The sequence below is a fragment of the Orussus abietinus genome, unplaced genomic scaffold, assembly GCF_000612105.2.
Source record: "Orussus abietinus isolate OABI.00-Male unplaced genomic scaffold, Oabi_2.0 scaffold2, whole genome shotgun sequence".
In the NCBI taxonomy this organism is placed as follows: Eukaryota; Metazoa; Arthropoda; class Insecta; order Hymenoptera; family Orussidae; genus Orussus; species Orussus abietinus.
In genome coordinates this window covers 2,932,731-2,954,711 of record NW_019396012.1, presented here as the reverse complement: position 1 = coordinate 2,954,711, position 21,981 = coordinate 2,932,731, and the positions used below count along the sequence as shown (strand labels likewise).

Sequence of the window (21,981 nt, the reverse complement as noted above, 5' to 3'; positions counted from 1 at the left end):
TGCAGAGAAGTGCAGCGGTCTCGGATGCTGCGCTGGACCGCGAGCTGATCCGATGGCAGGATCGAAAGGACGATTCAAGGGTTCTAAGGATCCGAAGAATGCCGACGAACAATCCACTCGGACGAATGAATGGATCGATGGAACGTTTAATCAGGGTGCAATGCTCGATAAAGAGGGTATGATCGATGATCGATCACCAGGGTGGTCGATTTTATTCCCAGTTTCGCTTCTGGGGTTATTTCCTCAGGTTTCCAGTCCGTCAGGTGGTGGCAGACCTGCGTTCGGATTCACTTGTACCACCGGATACCATTGAACGACGTCGAGGACGTCGGCTCGAGCGAGATAGGACGAGTGAATGCGATAAAATCTTGCGGGCTCCGAGAGGTTGAAGAGCAGGGCCAGTAAATCCATCGATAAAAGCTTTAAAGCGCTACCGGGGGCGCTTTTCCCGGGCTTTTTATCCGTTTTCAATTTGTTCCCGCTCCGAGACCCCCGGGGGAAGTATTTACTAACGAGGGAAAACCAACCCTGAAGAGCAGGGCAGCCTTCGTCACCTCTGGGGGAGTTTTTCATTCATGACCCTGATGGATGTCACCAAGTTCGAGAGGTATTGTCCCATCCCAGGGAACCCTATTTTCAATTTTTGGTCCAGGCGCTGATGACGGATTCTGGCCCAAACAACGCGGCGCGTCATGGTCGACTCTTCAGGTTCCCCGGCCCGTCCCCGCGAGGAGCCTGCCAGCAATTTGCTGATTGAAACCTCGAAGCAATACGAGGTCGGAGTAAAGGCATGGTCGGAACGGCCGCGAAACAAATAAAATGACTCCTAGGAAGGGCGTTTCGCCTTTCAGGCCGAGAGGCGGCCGTAAAGCTGGGCCGTTCGAGAGCGGATGCTGGGAATATCCAGCAATCCGACCATCCGCCTAACCATGCATCCATGCATCCATCCATCGATTCTCCAGGCGCTAAAACCGACGCGAACCCTCGCAATGAGAGCACCTCCGATGAGGTGGCTGCGCCCTCCAGAGAATATCGAATGCCCAGGTTCGCGAGTAAAAGCTCGACTTGGAGATCCATCTCTTCGGGTACCTCATCCGCCCAAAGAACGACCTCGGTCCCCTGGACCATCTTGCTCCCACCGGAAATCACTGAAATCTCCTAGTCGAAGGGAGCCAGACCTATCGGCAGTATTTCTATACTTTAGAGAAGGGACCCACAATTGTCCCTTCTTCAGCATCCAGCCGGGAGGCGTCCCGAAGACAGGGTCCATCGACCCTACGGGGGCGGCTCGATCGAAGGGCGTATAAAACCTTTGATTACCACGGTGTAAACCGACGAAATGATGGGTTGTAACCCGAGGAAGACGCCCTCGTATTGGCTCGTAGGGGGCGCACTTGCGAGCCTACGTATGCCGGCGTTAAATGGGACTTTATAAGCTCGCCGTTACTCCTCGTCCTTACACGAGGTTAATCGCGTTAACGCGGCCCTCTTCGGCGGTTTCGGCATAATAAAAAATCGACGAGTTGGCTTTTTAGAGCTCACGGAGCCACTTGATAGGTGAAAGGGTTACCGGCGACTTTGTAGACGCGTGGGGCACAGAGGCGATAAGTGGTAAACGCACGTTATCGCCAGCCACGACTTGGTCGATTTTCAAGGTGGTCTTCAGTGCTGACTTTACGCTGACATTCGACCGTTCGCCATCTGAGAAAGATCATATCCCGGCGTCAATTTATTGCAAGGGGTTAATTGCGTCAATTAGGTCCTCTTCCCTAAAAAAAAAAAAGTCGATGAACTGGCTATTTAGAGTTTGAGACACTTGATAGGTAAAAGGGGTGAGGGGCGACCCTGAAGATGCATCTTAGTGCACGGAGGCGATAAGTGATAAGCGCATGTTACAGTCAGCACGACTTGGGGGTGGCCCGGGGGACTTTAAGGTGGTCTTCGGGGTTGTCCTCGGGGTAGTGTCGGGTGTTGCTCGACCGAGCTCCAACTTCGTAGGGATCGCGTCGCGAGTAAATTTCGAGTTAACAATTTGGTCATACCCCCTTGTCAAGGGGGGTCGAGTTATCCTTAAACGAGGATAACTCGGAGATATGACTGTCGCCAGGGCGATAATTGGCAGTCGTTCCGAGGTGTCCGCGAGGTTCGCTCCAATTTCCCGCGAGAAATCGCCCCTCCTCCTTCTTCTTGGGATTTAATAAAAGGCCAAGAGAAATATTGTTCTTGCCGCTGGCGATAAATCACGGCTGAAATTACGACGTTTTGTCGACTCAGGAGGGCCTCGCAGGGGCGGGAGGCCGCCAGGATACACAGGACCCTCTTCGGGAGGACGACATTGTTTCTCTCGGACGCCGGGAGAAATATTAATGCCCCGAAATGCGAAACCTCCCCGAAGGGAGGTTCCCCCCCCGGACATGCGCCGGAAGTCTCTTCGATAGAACTGTCCGGGTTTCGATTATTGGCGGTCCCTGTTATTGAGAGGGGCCACCAATAACGACCCCCTGCGTGGAGCTTTAAGACTCCTCCCTATATCTGACAGTCTTACAAATGATTTCCAGGAGATCTCACACCGAACCCTGTTTACCAGAATTTATATCAACCACTCCTACCATCCCTAAATTTATTATCGCACTTTTTCTAACCTCTCTCTGTAACTGAGATACAAATAAAAAAAAATATATAAAGAGAATTGAAAGGATTCACCCCATAACGAGTAACCACACTTTCACCCCGTGAATCCCATAAAATTGCCAATACCTGTCCTGATAAAAGTCCCTGATTAGTCGGAAACTCTAATTACAGGTGAAGGGCGCACCTTCCTCCCCATTTGTTCCCACTCCGCCCGATAACCCTTCGGTGTTATCGAGAGGGTTGCAAACAAAAGGAGAAACAAGAGTGAAAAGGGGGAGAAAAATCGTGGGAAATGGGGAGAAACGATTTTCAGTCGGACTCGAGCGAGCGATCTAAATTCGGCCGCGAATTATTTGTTACACCCCCTCGAGGGTGGAGGTGCAATTTTATCGGCGATCATGCAGGAGCTTTATTACACCCCTCTCGTTACTCGCATTCGTGTCCCGATCCTCTCCAAGTTGTCACGCATAATCGGGCCATCGTTATTGGGATTTATTAACAGGGGGTGGAGGGTGGCCGAGCTTTCGTTATACGTCCCGTCATATCGCGCGCTCGTTCGCCCCGCGAAATATGGAGCTTCCTGGAGCTTTCGGCCACGACGGGCGCTAATTCGATTTTAAAAGCTCCAGCTGCCCGTCCTGGAACTACCCCTCAAATAATAACACCCCCAATATCGGCATTAATGTAAATACCGAGGGAGGTTCGTGCCTGGAGTCGAGCTTGCAATCAGGGAAAAATTAGCTCTTCAATCTAAATTCAAATTTCGGCGCACTTTTTCTGTACGACGTAGTGCCTCGTTATCAGGGTAACTTTTCCATGTACATAGATATATACAAACGCGTATATACGCGTATATATATATTTCATAATTTCTTGTTAACGCGATTTCCACCCCAGATTTCAGGCGCGGGTTCAAAGAGGAGGACCACGGTACACAGGTAAATCATCCCCCTCAGCTTTTTGACGGAGCTTTCCTAAGTCGACTCGAATTAACTCGGGGATGAACTTTGCTCAAGCTAGTCCTCGATTTACCCAAGTTGGCCCACCTTTGAGGCTCCCCGCAAATCCGATTAATTTCCGATGGGGTGGCTCCCTCGATGCTTTAGGAACCCCTTGTGAACGGGAGGGGGTGTCTATTCTTTAAAGGCTGTCTTATCGAGTATCATCGTCATCCCCGGCATCTCCTTAGCAGGGAATAAAGTCTCCATAAACGGGATTAAATCTGGACCCTCGATCTCGTAGCTCTTTGGGGCTTCGATACTTAACCCAGGTCGGGACGCTCGCTCTCCTCTTGTAGCCGATGTCGATGAATCGACCTCGATAAATCGAGCTTTCGAGCTGCCTCGAAAGCTCCCTGGATGTCCGCGATAATGCGCGGCCCAAACTAGAGAGTCTTCGGGCCGTCTTCAAGATCCGGACGAGGCGATTCCTCGAATGCTTTCGACGATATTGTCGCGGACCATCTAGAAGAGCTTGCAGATTTAACGAGGAGAGCTCGAAGCCTTTTCAGAAACAACACTCGATTCTGAATCTGCTATCATTTTAAATCAGACTAAATTATTATACCGAAACGTGATAAATTAATCGTGCAGAAATGGAGGTCGCTTTCATGGAGCGCGTCTTATGGCAGGGCTGTGGAAATTTTGTTTATAGATATTTTCATTCTTTCCGGTATCAGGGTATCATTTATGTCTTGGTTTGGTCACGACTGAGATCTGCTTTCAAACAAGACCTCGCAGTCCGATGAGTTCCATCCCAATGGCCGACAATTCCAGATTTCCGGTTCTCCAGAAATGACGTCTCTGCGGTACCGGGTACCAAAATGGCGGCGCCGCGAATCCCGCGGCGCGTTTCCGCGACCATTCGCACATTAATGGCGGATTTCGATTCCTCCGGGCTTCTTGGACGGATTCCAGCAACCGGACGAGTGCATCGCTGTCTGCCACCTTGCAGAGTCGCTCCACCGAATCGCCGAAGTTGACGAGGTGGACGTTCGCCATCTCCTCGGAATGCCGAACGCCTCGCCAGTTTTTATCATCCCCTTTTCCGCGGCGACATTTCAAATGTCCAGAAATTGACACCCCATGTATTCCCGTAATACTTTCATTTAAATATACACAGCCTAAAGAAGATTTTAACGATCCTGGATTTTCTGGGGAATTTTTTTTTTTCGGTTTCAAGCGGTTGTTTATCCACCATGTTGCGGGGATTTCGGCTCCCCTGGAATGTAGACGGTCTTGTCCGTAATGCTCTGCCTTCTTGGCCGGGTAAGTGGATTCCCGTCCCTCGGGAAAGGGGTCACTTTTTTCGGGAGGAACCATTTCTCAAGCCCCGATGTAATCGGGGCGATTACAGATTCTTAGGGAGGATCTCCGGGGCGCGTTTCCGCGATCGTTCGTACGTTAATGGCGGCCGCGGAGGGGTTCCCTCGGGATCGGGGATCCTTGGAGGGTTTCCAGAAACCGGGACAGGGGAGGGGATCCCTGCCACCTTGCACTTGCGGCATTGGCTTGCTTTATTGAATCAGTTTCTCCGGATGCTCGCCGACCCCCGAGAGGCATTCCGCCGTGCTGGACAGCCTCGCGAATTCCCAAGGGACTCTTGGAATCGACTTCCCCTTGAATTCCCCGGGACTCCTTCCCAAACTGCCTCGAAAGTCTGGCAAAAGATCCACCATTTCGATCCCCTGAATCTTTGTCGAATCTCGAAAGAACTCGCTTACCAATCCGCGATTTATTCTCACTTCTAATTGTTTCTTATTATTTGCACATCTTTATATTGAATTTTATTTTATTACCTTTTAAGGTATTGTATATCGTGGATGTATAGATATTCGAGGCGAAATGTGTTCTTGAATTTTAACGATGGCGAATCCAGCGAGCTTTTCTCTGATTTATGGGGCCCACCCCCCGCAAGGGGTGGGCCGGGACTTTTCGCGGTTCCCTACATAGCGATCTCATGCTCCAGGGGAGAATGGCACTTTGTCGATTTTCGGTGCGGCCGATTTACGGTGGAACAGAGTCTCCGCTCCGGAATGGCAGGTTTTAAAGCCGCCGACCGAGGGTCCGAAAAGGACCGGAGCTTAAAGCTGCGGAATGCCTTGTGGAAGCTCCTCCTCAATGGGGGATGATTTCGGCATAAACCACCCCTTCAGGGAGCGACGTACGAGCTCTGCAAGGGATATTTAGGGGTCTTCGAGACCCTAAATCCGGTGCGCATCGGATTTCGATATTCCCCTCGACGCTTTGCCCCGACTCTTCAGGATCGCCGGAAGTTGAGCCGATTTTTTTATCCGAGTCGCTTTTAAATTTTCTTTTATTCTTTTCTCTCGATTATCGGCAGATCGGAAACGTTTCCGGTGTTCCTGACTGGACCGTTTAGTCAACACGACGCGAGTCCGGCCAACATTCGCGATCATGAATCAGCCAATGTAGGCTAAACCTACGGACGATCGAGCAGTCGGATACCGGGACTCCACAATATGCTCCCGCAATGGAGTACATAACCTAATCCCGAATTTCGGTCCGACATACCCCCGCGTTGCCCTTTGACCATTTCCCGGAAACGCCGTGGACCGCGGAAATGGAGCCTCGAAATTGGCCAGGGCGAATTTCCCTTACTTTCCGCCCACCCTCTCATATGCATATAGACAGTCCTCTGATAAAGATGATAAGATTATGGAGAATGTTAAGAGTAACAAGAATTTTAATAATGGTAAGGATGACAAGAGTAAGAGTGATAAGGACGATCCAAATATCCGAAGTCGCCATTAATAAGGACCGATCGCGTCCACGAGGGGGTGGTTTCCGCGGAAAGTATCGGTGCAGAATTATTGCTTGGACACCCTCGAAGGGGCGGTCGGAGAAATTAAAACCTATCAGGGCGTAAATTGCGCGGCGAGATTCAATCAATCCGGATTTAATTAAAACCCAGCCATTCGTTGATTACGCCACGCATAACCTCGCGTTCGGGGCACGCGTGCAGGGGTGCCTCCCCCTTCGGATACCTTGCAGAGGGCGGGGGTCTAATAGAAATTATGATCAACATGCATTACATATCCGTGGCGGAAATGCGCTCCCCATCGATTTTCCGGGCCCCTCGCCCCCGCAATTTCGATCCCGGCATCCACCGGCGTTCCTTTTTCCCGCCACCCCCCGAGTGGGCGGTTTCATCCCTCGGTTTACCGCACGCTGTAAACAAGACCGGCGATATTAATCGGGCCTGATTTAATCGGCAAAAATCCCGGGGTTGATATCCGGCACGTTATCGAGCCTCGAACATCCCCGGTTCCCTGTCAACCTGAGATTAAGGGGGGTCATTGTGGCATTAGGGATAATTTCATTGTTACAGACATCGGTCAATAATTCGGATAAATATTCAAGGTTTTATCGTTGCATTGGGTCCCAGGGGAAGCGGTCTTCCGATATGGGAACCCTGATAAGAACGGGATTCGTCATCAGGGGTAGTTAATAATTACACCAATTAATAAACGATCGGGATAAAAATTCCCGATTTTCTTATCAATTCGATACTCCAGGAAGACGTGCTTCCGATCCGGAGGTCCGGATAAGCGACTCCCTTGAAGGACCCTGGGCCCCCCTCGCGGGGGATGTTTTGCGGATCGGGGGTGAGTTTAGGGCCGAGTCCGTGGAGTTCCGGGGTACGGTGGCATATCTTGGAGCCGGGCATAAGCCGGCCAGGATATGGAGTTTAGTTTGTCCCGGGTGGAGAGGGTGCAGGCCCAGGGACAATCCAGAGTGCGCCCCGAGCCGAACTTAGCCACCCCCGCGGGAGATACGTTTCCCTCTCATCCCCGGGACCTGGAGTCCCGTCGTTCCGAAGTTGCGAGGTCATCGCCGAGGGCTGTTCCTCCCTCAAACTCAAACTATCGCACCCCGCTAAATCGAGCGGCCCATCATCCGCTTGCCGTTGTCATTACGCTTCCTGGTATACGAGCCGCACCCCTTCCTCCGGTTAACGATCGAGATATCAGGGATACTTCCGGGTAGATCCACGAAACGGCCCAGGGTTGCAACCCCCGGGTGGCGACCTGGCATTTACGCGATTTACACGGTTTACGCGATTTCCTCGATTTGCTCGATTCAGGCCCAGCGCCACTAATCTCGGTTAATGAGTTGATCCGAGGTTAGAATGAGTTGTGGGTACACATAAACGTATAGGGAGGTAATCGATGATTTAATCGATGTTGGGTGATATCGGCCATTATACGGAGGGCGATTTCGGGGATAAAATGGAATTCAGCTTCGGTGTCTTCGGAAGGACTTTGGGGTGAATTTAGGTAAACCTTGTAATTGGGGTGTAATGGTCTAAATGGGATCCCTCGGCGAGAAAGGAGGTTATGAACTGGCTCGGAGGATGTACCCAGGGTTGTTTATGGGGATTATTCTGATGTATTCCGACTTGTGGAATCCCGGGACTATCGACGCACGTAGCCTGCCCTCAATATCCTGATGCATGGGGACTAATCCGATTTCTATGAGGACCTCCGTAGGACCTGCCATGTGCAATCATGCTCCTTTCCGATTAAGTGCTCCGGGAGGATACTTGCGGGTCAGATTACTGTTATTAATTATACACATATTAATTCTGCCTTAATACGTGTCCTGAAAAGTTGCAGAAAAATTAAGGAAAGGTCTGGGAAACTGGAATAGATGACGGTCAGACCGGGTCACCCCAGAAGAGAGGGTAGGTCGCTGTCAAAACAAGCGACCTCGGCGAGAATTAAGGGGTGCTGGAAGAGGCCTCCTAGAAGAGGGAGTCCTGCAGAAGATAAGGGACGAAAATGAAGGATCGAAGGCCCGAGTGCCGGAAAAAGCGGCAAACTGGAAGAAGTCCACGTCGGACCTTGAAGAGCATCCCGAGGAGGAGGAAATCGCGTCGGCGGTCGGAACGGACAAAAAGCTCCCAAAACGGAGGAAAAGCCTCATCTACGGACAGACACTAGTGAAGCGGGAACGAAACTAGACTTTTACCGAAAAAGGGTCTCCTTTTCTCAGGGCAGGATTTTTCCTGGATACAAAAATGGAGAACGGATTTTTTCAAGGATTGCATCGAGCTTTTTTTAGCTTAACTTTTTGGGAAAAAAGAGGGGGGAGATATCGTGTCGCAAATTCTTAGAAAGGGCCGATACGTGCAACGTCCCGCGGAAAAAGCTCCGCGAGGTCAGCACGAACTTCGGCTCGCGTGCCAACCAGCGTCGAGCTTAATCGGCGAAGACGGCGTCGCTTCCGCAGGAAAGCTGCCGGAAAACCTGGACCAGGGAATCCGCGAGCTTGGGATCCCGAGGGAGACCCTGAAGGCCCGCGAAAAAGCTCCCGCTGGCTCGTCCGGCAAAGTACTCCGGGTCCGGAAAAAGCTCCGCGGGAATTTATGTTGATAACCGCGTGACGGTGGACGTCGAAAAAGCTCGCCGGCGTCGTTGGTAAGAAAGTCGAACAAGACTGCACTTTGCGGAGCCGTGCTGGGAAAGCTTTCCCTGCAAGGAACGGGAACACCGGCGAAGCTTTCGGGAAAGATTGGACCGCTTTCGACCGATCCTCCAAAAAATCAGGAACGACCTAATCGACTCCTGAAATTTTTCCCAGTTTTTTCGCTGAAGGCTTGCTGCTCCTGCATCCTGGTGAACACGAATGCACTCTCTTGGTGCACCACCCCATATTACGGGGAATTTATTCCCACGGGTGTGCTTTCAAAGCCTGTCCAGCGATGTCCTCGTACCTTTCAAAATCGATTTCGAATAACATAACGCGGCATAAACAATTTTATTATGACGGCTTTGCATTTGAGCCAAAAGTTCCTCCGCTAATTCGTCGGGCCGTCGAGTATTTCCCTACTTTGTCGGCGCTTGCATCGCCTCCGGCCGGCATGCATTGCGTACAGTGGCATTAATTGTGACAATAAACGTCCCCTTCATGGGCCATCGTCCACTGATTACTTCACCCTCGTAATCGGACTCGCCAAGGTGCTTTTGATGTCGCGGGAACGGCACCCTTGTCGCTTGTGTAACGACGTCCTCCTGTCGCTTTTGCGAACGGAGCTTTATCCCGGACTTAAGCCCCTTGAGCGCTTGAACGGTCCCCTGGTATTTTTTTTCCAATCACGAGTCGCCGTTAAAAAAATATATATCTTTCCCCAAAAAGGCAGAAATTCCTGGGAAAAAATGCTACCCCTAAAATGAGGAGGAGAGAATACCGAATTATGGGGCAATGAGGTCGGATTTGTCGTTTGACTTGAATTGGGACACAGGGGTGGTCGATATAGGCCCGAATTAAAAACGGGGCCGAACGAAAGGATAGAATTAGCGAGGGTAATTGGAAGCAAGTAGAGCAAGTGCAGGACAATTACGCATTTGCCAACCGAATCTACATTTAGCGCCGCCCCCGGAGGCAACACGGCCGGAAAATGCGTAATTTGTCCTGCCAAACATTTTTCGGCTTCGTTACCACCCACCCCCGGACTCCAATTACCACCCCTGGACGCCAGCTATTAAATTAAACTTCCGCCGGGTCTGTATCAAAATTCGCCCCGCAATCAATATCTACCCCAAAGAGCACCTTTTCGAGTCCTTTCCCCACCGACGACAAGCCGACCCGAAATGAAATTCGAAAATTGGCTGAAATTTGCACCCCCGTTAAGGAACTTTCCACGTTTCCCTCCCGGAAAAAAAAATCATCGAAACAAAAGAAATATCCCGGCAGCAATTTATTTCCCTGAAATTCCGTAGTCACCCTAAAATGTCGAGGGTCTCCCTGAAACTGCAGGAGGGAAAATTTATAAATTAAAGTACTTCAAAAAATAAGGAAATATTTTTGTGAAAAATGAAATTTCATGAGTATCGCTCATTGAATTTTTTGATACATATGTATCCACCCCTTTTATAGTTGGTCTTTCAATTTCGCAACGCCTTAAAAATTGGCGGACCAACTACAGAGAGGGTGGAGGGCTAGCGTCGAGTTCAGGGGATGCGTTATCAGAGGGTCGCGTTATCATCGCCGGCTCCGATGTCACGTCCGAGTTGTTGGGAACTGCAATTGACACCGGCCAAAAGGATGTTTTCGACGGGATCGAAAGTGCAGCCTCGAAATCCAGGAGTCTCTCCATGGATGCATCCGCCCACGCATGCATCCCCCACCCACGTCGCTGCACCGGAATTGCATAACGAATAACTCCCAGTGCTCGGTATCTGTTCCAATTTTTTTCCTCCCCCATTTGTTTAACTTTTTCCCCCAGTCGTATCTCACGTGCGGCGTGACGTGCTTTTTGAGCTCCTTTTACTTCTTTTTTTTTTTTTTCCCAGCCGAGTCCCTCCCACTCCGGGGCACGAAAATTACAGTTTCCCCGGAGTTTCGTCGTTAAGTACAGCCTGCACATCCGAGGCACAATGCAAGCCCCTCCTGTCCAGGACGAACGGAACTTGCGCGACCGATAGTGAGCCCTCCTTTTATTTATTTAATTCTTTTTTTATTTCCATTTCCCATTTTCCCCCTTCTCGTCCGAGGGAAAAAGCTCGACTCTCGGTCGCGCGCCTCGGTGGCCGAGAAATAGAGGAAAACGGAAAAAGGGGGGAAATTATTTCCTGATACCAGGCCGTTTCCGGGTCTCCGTTTAACAGAAGGAAAATAAGGGAAAATTAGGAAACGGGGGAACCGAGGCAGAAGGCACTTTTCGAGGGGGTGCATTTTATTCCACTCCCTTTTCGAGGCTCCATATTCAAAAATTTCACGGATTTCCACCTGGCAGAGGGACTGGGTGGAGGGTTGATGGATCGGTCGAGGAAGAGGGGAAAAACCGGAGGAAAAAAAAAATCGGAAACGCAAGTTACGTCCAGATTGGGATGTAAATTGATGATGCCGAGAGGGTAGGGTCGGGGCTTGCAGCAAGGGGTGTTTTGGACGGAGATAAACGCGGCTCGGATTCGGCTAATTGACGCGATCGGCATCCCCCGGAGTTTCCTTGCAACCCCCTCGACCCTTCCTGCAAATGCAATCGAGAGTGCAGTCGCAAATGCACTTTCGGCCGGCGAAAACGGACCAAAGTGCGCGGGGCTCGGCGCTAATATTTGCCGTGCAGACACGCCGAAAGTTTTCCCTATATTTGCGCTTTACGATCGTTTTACTGCTCGAAAGCATTCGGGGGTTGTAGCTCGCCCCGGGTAAACGCACCCCCTCAACCCCCCCGAGTGTGCATGTCAGAATGTTATACGCTACGAGGCCAATATTTGGCCTATCGATGTACATGCGATAAACGTTAGGTACTACATCCAAGGATGCATTTGCACGTACCTTCAAACTTATTTCTGTAATTCCTGGCAGAAGCATCCCCTGCCCCCCAAGAAAAAGGGGGGCATGACCACGTGGACGTTCATGAAACGCGCCTAGGAATTATTTTTATACACATTGTATTTCGTCGAAATGACGTCTTGTACCGCAATCGGGGTCGGTTGACATCCCCTTAGGGGACATCGTCGTGATAAACGCGGTGACTTCTAGGGGGGATGATAAGCCCCCGCCCTTGTTAATCGAATCGAAGTTGCGCGATCGAGATCCACCCTCGTCGCAGCCTCCACCGACACGGCCGTTATGTACCTTTCCGGCGTGCACCTCATCGAAAACTTCGTAAACTTCGTAAACCGTCTTGTAGGGCTGTCAGGGGGGGTGGGGGTGGCCACCCCCGCGGGTCGATAGACGAAGTTTTGCCCCCGTACTCGAGCGCACTCACGGATGTTATTATAATCTACTCGGCAGTTCCATCCACCTTACCCTGCCCATCCACCCCCCACGTGGGGCGAACCACCCCCGCGCTACTTAGTCGCAGTGCACTTAAAACCGACGAATGCCGGCAAATCTGTAAACAAGCAAACTAACGTGGCGTCTGGCTCGGAAGTTAAATTGAAGCCGGGGATAAATCCGACCTTCCTGCGGCGAACCACCCCGAGTCACTCGATCTTAACCCGAGGGTGCGGCAAACAGGGGTGAGTTCCGATTTAAGTCCATGAGAGGTATACGAGATTTTTATGACGAATTTTAAAGTATATCTCTTTCGTGATAATGATGGACCGATAAGGGGGTAGGTGATTCAGGGATAATAAATTGATTCATCCCTTATTTTATTTGCAATTATTTTTAGCTATAAATGAGGTGCATGGTACTATTTCAACGAATGGGCGGAAGGGGTGGAATGGCTCGTTTCCCTGGACTGGAAGTGGCATCTTCGGGGGTGAATCGGGAATTCCTTCGTCGCTGCCACCCCCTTGTGTGCAAAAAATGAAGGGCCCGCGGGGGCAACAGCCCCCGGAGGCGCAGGGGTTTAACTGCGAAAGCTTGCTTGTTCGGCGCGCAGTTTTCCCGCGTCGAGGCCGGCGGAGCGGCTTAGGGGATGATCCGGGGGGTGCGGAAACGACACGGGGGTGGCGGGGAGAGTTTACGTAAGCCTCGGGAAAGTTGGCCCGATACATCTCCCTTTAACCAGGTCTCGCGGTCCTGTAATTTAAATTGCCCCTAATACATCAAGCTACCCAACGCCACCCCCGAATGCCCGGACTTCACCCCTAGCCCGTAAAGAGTTAGACCGTTTCACTCGTGTAAAGCTCGATGGAAAAAAAGGGGGATGGGAAGAGGGGATCCGAACGAAGGTAAAAAAAAATCAGGGGATGAGAGGAACCCCTGGTTCGACCAGGGGGTGGGTCTCGTCCGGAGCTCGCGATAATCGCTCGCGAACGCTCGGCAAAAGGCCACCCCCCAACTTTTCCGAGGAGGGTCGAACTTCCCGGCAGACTACGAAAGCTCATCCCGGTGAAAGCACAAATGGAGCGACTTTCGATCGCGTCAAAGACGTCGCGGCCGACTCTCGCAAACAAGGGTGGAGGCGACGGCTATTCTTCCTCCGGCTCTGCAAGAAGTTCCAACGGCTCGCTCCAGATTTACGGGGTGGCGGGCCAAACACGTAGGGGTTGTTACGCGGAAATAATAAACAGGTCCTGGGAAAGAAGAATTCCTACCGATCGAATTTCGACGATCAAAACGGCAGTTAGAGATCTAGGAAGGCCCGGCTTCGTGATCTCGATTTTATCAGCGGGGATTTCATCGGGTGGAGTTTTATCAGGCTCCAGAGCGAAGGGGGTGGGCGGCGAAAGCTCGGCTCAGGGAAAACACGGACCGACCTCGAGGACGAACCTGAAGACGGCGAGCAGGACGCCGAGAAACGAGGGGGTGGAAACCGTCGCAGCCTGTCTTGTTGACGAAAGCTCGTTTTGCTCGCGAAAGCTCTCCCGAGACCGATGAGATCCTCCCGTCTCATCGTCGACCTCCACCCCCCGGCGAGTTTTCATTTCGGCGGAGCTCCAACTCGGATCCTGCCAAGGAGTCTTTCACGCCCTTCGTCCCTTTGGACTTGTGTCTCCTGACTCCCTTCCCAGCTCTGTTTTCCGCTTCCCAAGTAGCCCAGTTAATACGGCAGAGCTAAAGGGTTCCTCTTAAAGGACAGCCCCGACGAGAGGGTGCAAAGGTCACGTGCTCGGCAAAGTGAGGCCAAACTGGGTTAAAGCGCGTTCCCTGACGTGCATTTAGAAATTTCCTTCGATACACCCACCGAACCGGGAACCGTGGAAATAGGAACTTTGGGAGGGCACAAGTTAGGTCGTGAAGGTCCTGGAAAAGAAAAGAAAGTCAGAACGTCAGGCGATCAGCTGATCGGTTCTCCAAAGTTAGGTTCTCGTTCTAGAAATGCCAGCAAACCTGAGCTCCAGCTCAGGGAAGTCCAGAACCCCCGAAGCGGGTTCCTGGCGATCGGCATTGGAATCCTTGGAGATCAACGACGATCACTGGTGGTGCATGGTGGTGATGATCGTGGAGACCCTGCCAGATCATTCCCGTTTGTTGTCCATGATAAACGAGACAGCAGAGGAAGGGCCAAGAAAATCCATCCACGCGTTGAGCTACCAGAAGTTGATGAGCGCCCTGAGGACCCTATCAAAGGGCGACCCGAACAAATGTCCACCTCTTCAAGGTGTCTGTCACCAGGCGGCGAAGGTTCTGTCCGAGAACGTGGAGGGACTGCCCACCTGGCTGCTGGCCAGGGTGATCAAGTTCCTGGTGTACCGAGTCAAAGTCGACGATGTGACCAGGTCCAGAAGACAGATGGAGATCGACCACGACCTGGACCGCGAGCTGCAGCTGATGAAGACCGCAACGACCGACCCTGCCTCGGCTGGGGTGTTGGAGAAGCAGAAGAACCCAACATCGGACCACTCCACCAAGCCGAAAGCCAACACACAGCTGAGGAGACGAGGAGAAGAGTGGAGGGACCAGGTGTTCGTGGACGACGCCCCGCCGGAGGGACCAAGGGTCTTCGTCATCCTGTCGGGTTTCCATGACCCTGAGCTGCCTCTGCAGCTGGTCAAAGCTGGAGTTCCGTTGACTTGCTTGCTCAAAATAGAGCGACCTGGAGAGAAGGTCCAGCCTCCGTCGGATGTTGAAGTCCATAGAGTGGTGCCGGTCTCCAACAGGAGGAAGATGATGATCTTCCGGGACCAGGAGACCAGGAAGGATGATCTGTACAGGTTCTGGACGGGGTTTGAGGAGAGCCTTAAGAGCGCCTCCGTCAGGCAGGACTTGGGTGGCTTGATGTGTAGGACCTTCTGCCCCCCAGAAATCCCGAAGTCCTTGGACCACGAGCAGTACGACAGGACCAGAAGAGACCTGTACGACAGGCTGTCATTTCTCGTCTATGACCTGTACGACGTACATCGGCAGCACATCAAGTACTTGAGAAGCATGAAGTTGCAGGAGAAACTTGAAGAGCAGTCTTCGATCGGCATGAAACGTTACACGACCATCATGGATTCCATTCCGTCAGAATGTGTTCTGATACCATTGGTCCTGCACGCTCTGTTGGCTCAGGTCGAAACTGACGTGCCTTGTTTCATTCCTGACCATGAAAAAAATCGCGAAGACTTTGAAGAAGTACTTCAAAAATCTCCGATTCGACGGAGTGAGGTTGGAACTTCGCTGGATGATCTACTTTCAGGTCCTGGATCAAGGATCGCAGACAGGATCAAGCAGCTAAACCTGAAGTACGGATTGTCCCCTGAAGACCAGTCAGATTCGAGCATCGAAGATCCTAGGCTGGTTCTTCACGGCCACTATTTAGACGCGAACACCTACCACCTCCACCTTGAAGACGACCCACGCGAGCCGAGCTCAAAATCTTCCCTATCAAACGGAATCCTGAACACCATGAAGAATATTTGGATTTTCAATTTATGGGAACAGTTTGAGGAGCTGTCAGAAGAGAACCTGGAGAAGTACGCGTTTCACATCGACAGACTGGCACACTGCTTCAGGACGCGCATCAACGAGGCAGGAGTTAGGCATTATATTAATTTTTTGATCTTTGATAAAATGGTCCATGGGGAGAGACTTCGGCAGAACCTGAAGGAAGGGGAGGAATTGGAGTACAAAGTTTCGTTCCCATATGTGAAGATGCTGAAGACAGGAAGGGAGAGGAAGGTGAAGTCGTTTTCGTCCTTGATTTTGGAGGACGAGAAGTCGATGTCAGATGACAATGGGATCAAGGGGTTTGGAAGTGACACCCAAATCCGGTACAGGGAGAGTATAAGGGACACTTTCGAGTGCCCTTCTTTGGTGGCCCTGATGGACCCTAGGGAGATGCTGAAGCCGGGCTTCCTTAAAGAAGCTGGAACCATTAAGAGACGGGAAAGTCCACCTCTCAGAGAATTCGACGATGGCCAGCTTCTTAGCCCTGAAGTGTTCCTCCAGGCAGTTTTCGACTGCATGCAGGATTTCCAGATCCTGAAGTACGAGTACCTGGAACCCACCGACACGATTCTCCTGTGCTTCAAGAATGAGTACGATGCCGAAGGGATGTCCAGGAGGGAAGTGATCGCAAAAATTCGGACTCCAGTTTGCCTTCGGGATTTCTGCGAGTACGTATTGGATGAAGAGGTCGACTGGGTGAGGTCGGAAGAAACCACCCACGACCTGGAGATCCTCCAGAAATTGAAGGAGACCCTGAAGAGCGAGGACGAAGACGAAGAGACGGGGAGAAAACTGAAGTTCACGGACGAGGACTTCATCTTGCCCAATTCGCTCAAGGCGCAAGATGGCAAGAAGCTGAAGAGCGAAGTTGCGAGGGATCAGCTGAAGAGCCGAACTCCGGAAGTGGGGCCGGAAAAGGGGAAGTCGAAGGAGTCGGCTTTGAAAGTGAAGACCAAGGTCGACTCTTCAAGGAATAAGAGATTCAAGGACCTCCTCGACACCTCCTTTCTGCCTCTTCGAGAAGACCTTACACCTCGATGCGCCAAAGATGAAGAGCCCCACGAATTCGTGGGGTACGATCTTGGCAATCATCGGGTCCAAGTGGTGAACAGAAACGACACGTTTTTCTCCGTAGATGGCACTCGGGTCGAGGTGGACCTTGAAGAGTGGTTATACGAGAAGCCTAAACTGCACCTGAGGGTTACGCTATCAGGATGCACCCTCTACTTGCACCACACCATCGGGGACTTGCGTTCAGAAGACAACCCTTTCCATCTGATGACCAAAGACGGCATCGTCCTGGCTTTCAACAAAGTACCGAGGTCCAAACGTAATCTACGTAATCAATGAGCTTTTCTAAAATTCGGAGCAATTTTTTTAGGACCCGATAAACCCAATTTCAGACAGGAGGAGCGACCCTGAAGACCGTTGGACAGAGCTGATCTATGAATTCCGAGCATCCTGGCCTTCTGGACTCGTCATCGAACCCATCATCGGTGATGGTCCCGAGAATCCTTTCCTGATCCAGCAGTCCTACATCAGCAAGGGTCCGGAATGTCGTGGAATCCTTCAGGAATGCTACAGAAAATTCCTGAGGAACGGGACCGTTCTATCCTTCCTGGACGACGACACAGTGACGATATACCGACCCGATGGGACAATCGTCAGATGCAAGGGTTTCGATGCTCCTCATCATTCCCCCAAACCAGAAGACCCGTCCGATGGTACTTCACCCTTTGAAAAATTCCCCAATAATAGGAACTTCAATTTCCAAGATTTAAGAAATTTCCCCCAATAACGGGGGAATTTTTTAAAACTTGGAAATCGAAATGCAATCTCAATTAAGGTAGTCTGGGAGATTTTCTAGCGACCGGAGAGTAGACTCTCTGAAATAAGGTAATTGAAGTTTCCAGGGAAAGGGCCCGAAATGGCAGGAAGTCCTGGAGGACTTCTCTGACCGGGAAAACGAGGAGGAGATCGCAGTTTAAAACCGGAGATAGTGACCACTCCGAGGACGATCATGATAGATCAGGATTGTCCGAGGATATCGCCACGGTAAGGACTTCCCTCGAGGGCTCTCCTAGGACAACTTTTCGGCCATTTTTGGAAATGCCCCGGAGATGCGAAAATAGGAGGCGCTCTTCCGGTCTCCGAGAGGCAATATCACGAAACCCGTTGCTAACCCGTTGGGAACAGTTTGCCTTTCGTTTCTGGATCCGCCACATGATTTATGTGTTGCGGCTGTTCCCCTACGATGATACATGCGATGGGAAAGGCAGCCATTGTGTGGCTGGTATCATGGTGCACTATACGTCACTCGAGCATCTGACGAGAGGATGCAGTTTAATAATTCCTTTTCTAACCTCCCCCAGGACTCGGTTTCGACTTTCAAAAGAGCCGAAAAATCCTGCCTCTTGATCGATCGTTCAAATCCAGGGATAAAAATTAATAACGCCCACGAGTCCTTAAATATATACATTTTCTCACACATATATTTTTCTTACGCTATTTTCAATCGTTCAGAGAATCGATGCACCTCATGGTCAATATAATTATTAATGGCGTCATAAAAATGTTTAGGATATTTCTCTGAGATTATCATTCTTTAGGAGGTTCGGAAGAAGTCATTCGAGTACGTGTCACCAGTAAAGATTACTCGTTACTCCGTTTTGGAAAGCGATGGCAGATACTATGAGGTCTTCGAGGATCACCTGATCGGCGAAGAAGATGAGCTTCTCGTGAGACAAGCTTCAGACCTTGAAGTGGACGAGAAGTTCATAAGACGAGCAGACGGCACGGATATGTTGCTGACCTCGAAAGGTGACCTAGCGGTCTCATTCCCAGGTGAGGAAGGATTGAGTAAATTTTGGAAAAATTGTTAACAAAATTCCCTCCTATCCGTGGATATATTTCTCCCGCTTTCCGCATCGCTTTCCATGCCGGCCACTTCAGCATTCGCGATGCGCCATGCTTCGGATACCACTTCCAACTTTCATCCCCAAGTTTCCTTGGGAGTAGGAAACTGGGGAGGAAAATAGGAAATGAATATTCCTCAATTTTCAAAGACTTCGCGCAATTCCCCGAGTGTACTTGAGGCTCGGCTGCCTCGGTTATAATACATTATTTCCGTCTGCCTCCCGTTCTCCATCCCGTCGAGGAGGGGTGCAGGGAAGTGGAGAACCGCCCCTGAAGAATCGTGGATGCCTTTCCGATCCCCACAATAGACGGGACCAGAATTACCACCGGATTCATCGTCGAGAAGACGCCCGTAATCTGCGATTGGACCGACGAAGAGTGGGAGATGTACTTCGAGAACAGCCCTAATTTCCCTTCCGACGATATGTCCGAAGATGGCGGATTTCTCTTCTGCCACCCCCTGAAGAGGGGTGGGGACATCCGCAGAAAGTGGCTGATGAAGTACGAGAGCTTCGTCTCGATCAAGATGAAGAGTCTCATGGAACACAGGAATTATGCCAGCGTCGGGTTTGATCAGTCCAAGATCGACTGCACCCTGAAGATGCCCGGCGAGGTCGAGGTCAATTTTTCGAGGAAGGCCCTGCTGGATGTCCTCGTGACACCGAAAGTGAAGCTCAAGGTAAGAATAAATTGTAAAAACTAATTGAAGCCTCGGAGGGCTTATTATCGCATCGCCTTAAATTTCTGGAAATACCTTGACATCCAAAACTTGGACGAATACAATTAGAGACAACCCCAATGGGGAGGTCGAAAGTGGACGTGACCCAGGGGTCGCAGTTCGATGTTGACCTATCAACTTGTAGCGCATCCGGAAGTGAATTTAGGCGAACCCGGTGCCGCATTCAGCGTGTCCCGAACGAGGGGAATCTTCCCCAGAAACGGGCACTTCAGGGTTCATTTCCCGTGGCCCCAGCAATTTCACTGGTCCCGGGGTTATGTTAGGGAAATTTCCTCGATGTCGCCTTTGAGCCCCCCGGCAAGGGGAGGTGTCCGACCTGTGTGTGACGCCACGCGTAAATATACTTCGTGATAAGCTTGCAAACCGTTCTCCGGTTTACGAGAACCAGGCGGTACCAAGGTGGAACCAGGCGGTACCAGGGCTTGCGAAACTGGTCCCATGTAAACCGGAGGGTGTAAACGACGAGGACGACCCCGGGGAATTATTTTGACCATTCACGAGACCCCCCTTTCCGCTCTTCAGCTCAGGGACGACTACCTCCAGTTCTACATGGAGGTCTGCAAAGAGTGTGGCGGGACTTCCGACACGGTTTGCAAGATGTCCTTGGAAAAGGAAAACGCCGTAGACCTGGTTCACACATCGGACGTGCTCGGTAACGTCTTCAAGGTCCATTCGGATGGCACCACGAGTCATCGGAGCGTCCCTGGAAGTTGTTCGATGTGGGACCCTGAAGACGGTTCAGAATTCCAGGATCCCACCTGCCCTAAAAAATGCACCCCATTGGGGTTCCCTCTCAGGAGCAGGTTCAGGGTCTTCGCCATGAAGAGGGACCTTTCTGCCTATGAGTACATGCATCGATCTGACGCCATTAGCGAGGAAATGGCTGCGGTTCATGGAGAACGCTCTAGCGTGGTGTACTACCCCGTACCAGGAAGACTTGGGCTTAGGTACCTGATGACCATGGTCTCCATGACGCCGAAGACGCGTTCCCAGTTCTGGTTACAAGATTACAAGGTGGGACAATTTTTTGGAAATTAATTAGAACCAGGAGGAATTTTTTAAGTCGAATTTCTTCAGGTTCCACAAGTCAGGCCGACCAACCACACCAGGACGGACATCCTGCGCAGCACTTACAATGTTCCCTATAATTGGTTATTCCCGTTTGGAAGGACCGGAAACGGGATAAATCCAAACACGTGGGACGAGCCATTATCGAGCTGCCAGGACTCTGGGGTGCCAGAAGTGCTGATAGTGAGGATCCTTCAAAGGATAAAGGGCAGGGACGAAGACGCCGTGGTGGCTTTGCAGACCGCCTTGGGGTCCTACTGGAGTAAGGTAAGCTCTCCATGATCGACAACCCCAAAGGATGGAAACTGATGGTCGCAGTTCATGAACGCTTTCGAGGGGTATCGATCCTACTTCCCGGAGGGCAGCCTGAACCATCGGGAGGAGAGGTTAAAAATTTGGCTCAGAGACGTGTCCCTGGGGCGGAGAAGAACCCTGGACCAGGAGATCTACCTTTCCGGGCTTTCCGAAAACCGAGCCCCGGAATCCAACTGGAGCCTCGTCAGGATCTCCAGGATCTCCAGACACATCCAGAAGCGGACCCTGAAGAAGGCCGAGGTCGAGTGGTACAAGGAGTGCCTGAGGGAGGGCACCAATATCCCGTATTTCGAGAACATCGCCGGATCCTGCTTCCTCTGGGTGAAGGACTGCCTCGAGGAAGCACTGAGGCTGGGGAACACGAAGAAGGAGGAGACCCGGGGACAACCTCGTTCTTTACTCGAAGAGGTTGCAGTCGATTCCCTCGAAGAACCATCCCGAGAGTCATTGACGTCCCCTTCGATGTGACTATTCCTGGAGGAAAAGGGATAAAGGAATAAAAAATTGGGAAAGACGAATCCTGAAGGAGGTTTCCTCGGGGTCGTGGGGGTACCCTTCGGCAAGCTACGTCGCGCTGGGGTGAAATTAATGACTCCTTCGGATCGCTACTCCGGGGTGGCTGACGTTGAAATAAATCGGCAGTGAAATTACGAAAGGAGAAATTGAGACAGACAGGGAAAGTGGGGGGCAGGGGGGGGGCGAAAAAACGCAGGCGGCGTCCTTTTACGAGTTTCCGTAATGTACGGGGCATATGGCACCCCATGGCCACCACCCCTTTACGACGAGATGTGGCGCGCAACCCCTTCGCCAGCCGCGCACCCTCGCCGCCACTTTTCGTCTCGGAATTCAACCCTCGAACACGCGAAAATCACGAGGGTGGAAACGGTGTGCGAGCCAGACGGCTATTACATTCTTATGCTCGCGACGTCAACCTACCCCTCGAGGCCTCCCCTATTAAGAAAAGGGGGATCCGTGGAAATAGAAAGGGACCCAAAAATAAGACTCGGGAGAACTCTT

General features: G+C 51.3%; 1 protein-coding gene across 1 annotated transcript; it reads left to right on the top strand.

Annotated features, from left to right (window-relative positions):
• Positions 1 to 14,372: 14,372 nt before the first annotated feature.
• Positions 14,373 to 21,432, top strand: LOC105700447. Its single transcript, XM_012426279.1, has 8 exons — positions 14,373 to 17,256; positions 17,330 to 17,650; positions 17,833 to 17,981; positions 18,536 to 18,770; positions 19,151 to 19,521; positions 20,104 to 20,595; positions 20,659 to 20,916; positions 20,968 to 21,432. Exons 1-8 carry the CDS (start codon positions 14,373 to 14,375, stop codon positions 21,430 to 21,432), a joined length of 5,175 nt encoding a protein of 1,724 aa, XP_012281702.1.
• Positions 21,433 to 21,981: the final 549 nt, after the last annotated feature.

Coding starts and splice junctions, on each gene's coding strand:
- LOC105700447 (XM_012426279.1), top strand. CDS start 14,373: ATGCCAGCAAACCTGAGCTCCAGCTCAGGGAAGTCCAGAACCCCCGAA. Junction 17,257..17,329: donor CAAAGTACCGAGGTCCAAAC/GTAATCTACGTA, acceptor ACCCAATTTCAG/ACAGGAGGAGCGACCCTGAA. Junction 17,982..18,535: donor TGTCCGAGGATATCGCCACG/GTAAGGACTTCC, acceptor ATCATTCTTTAG/GAGGTTCGGAAGAAGTCATT.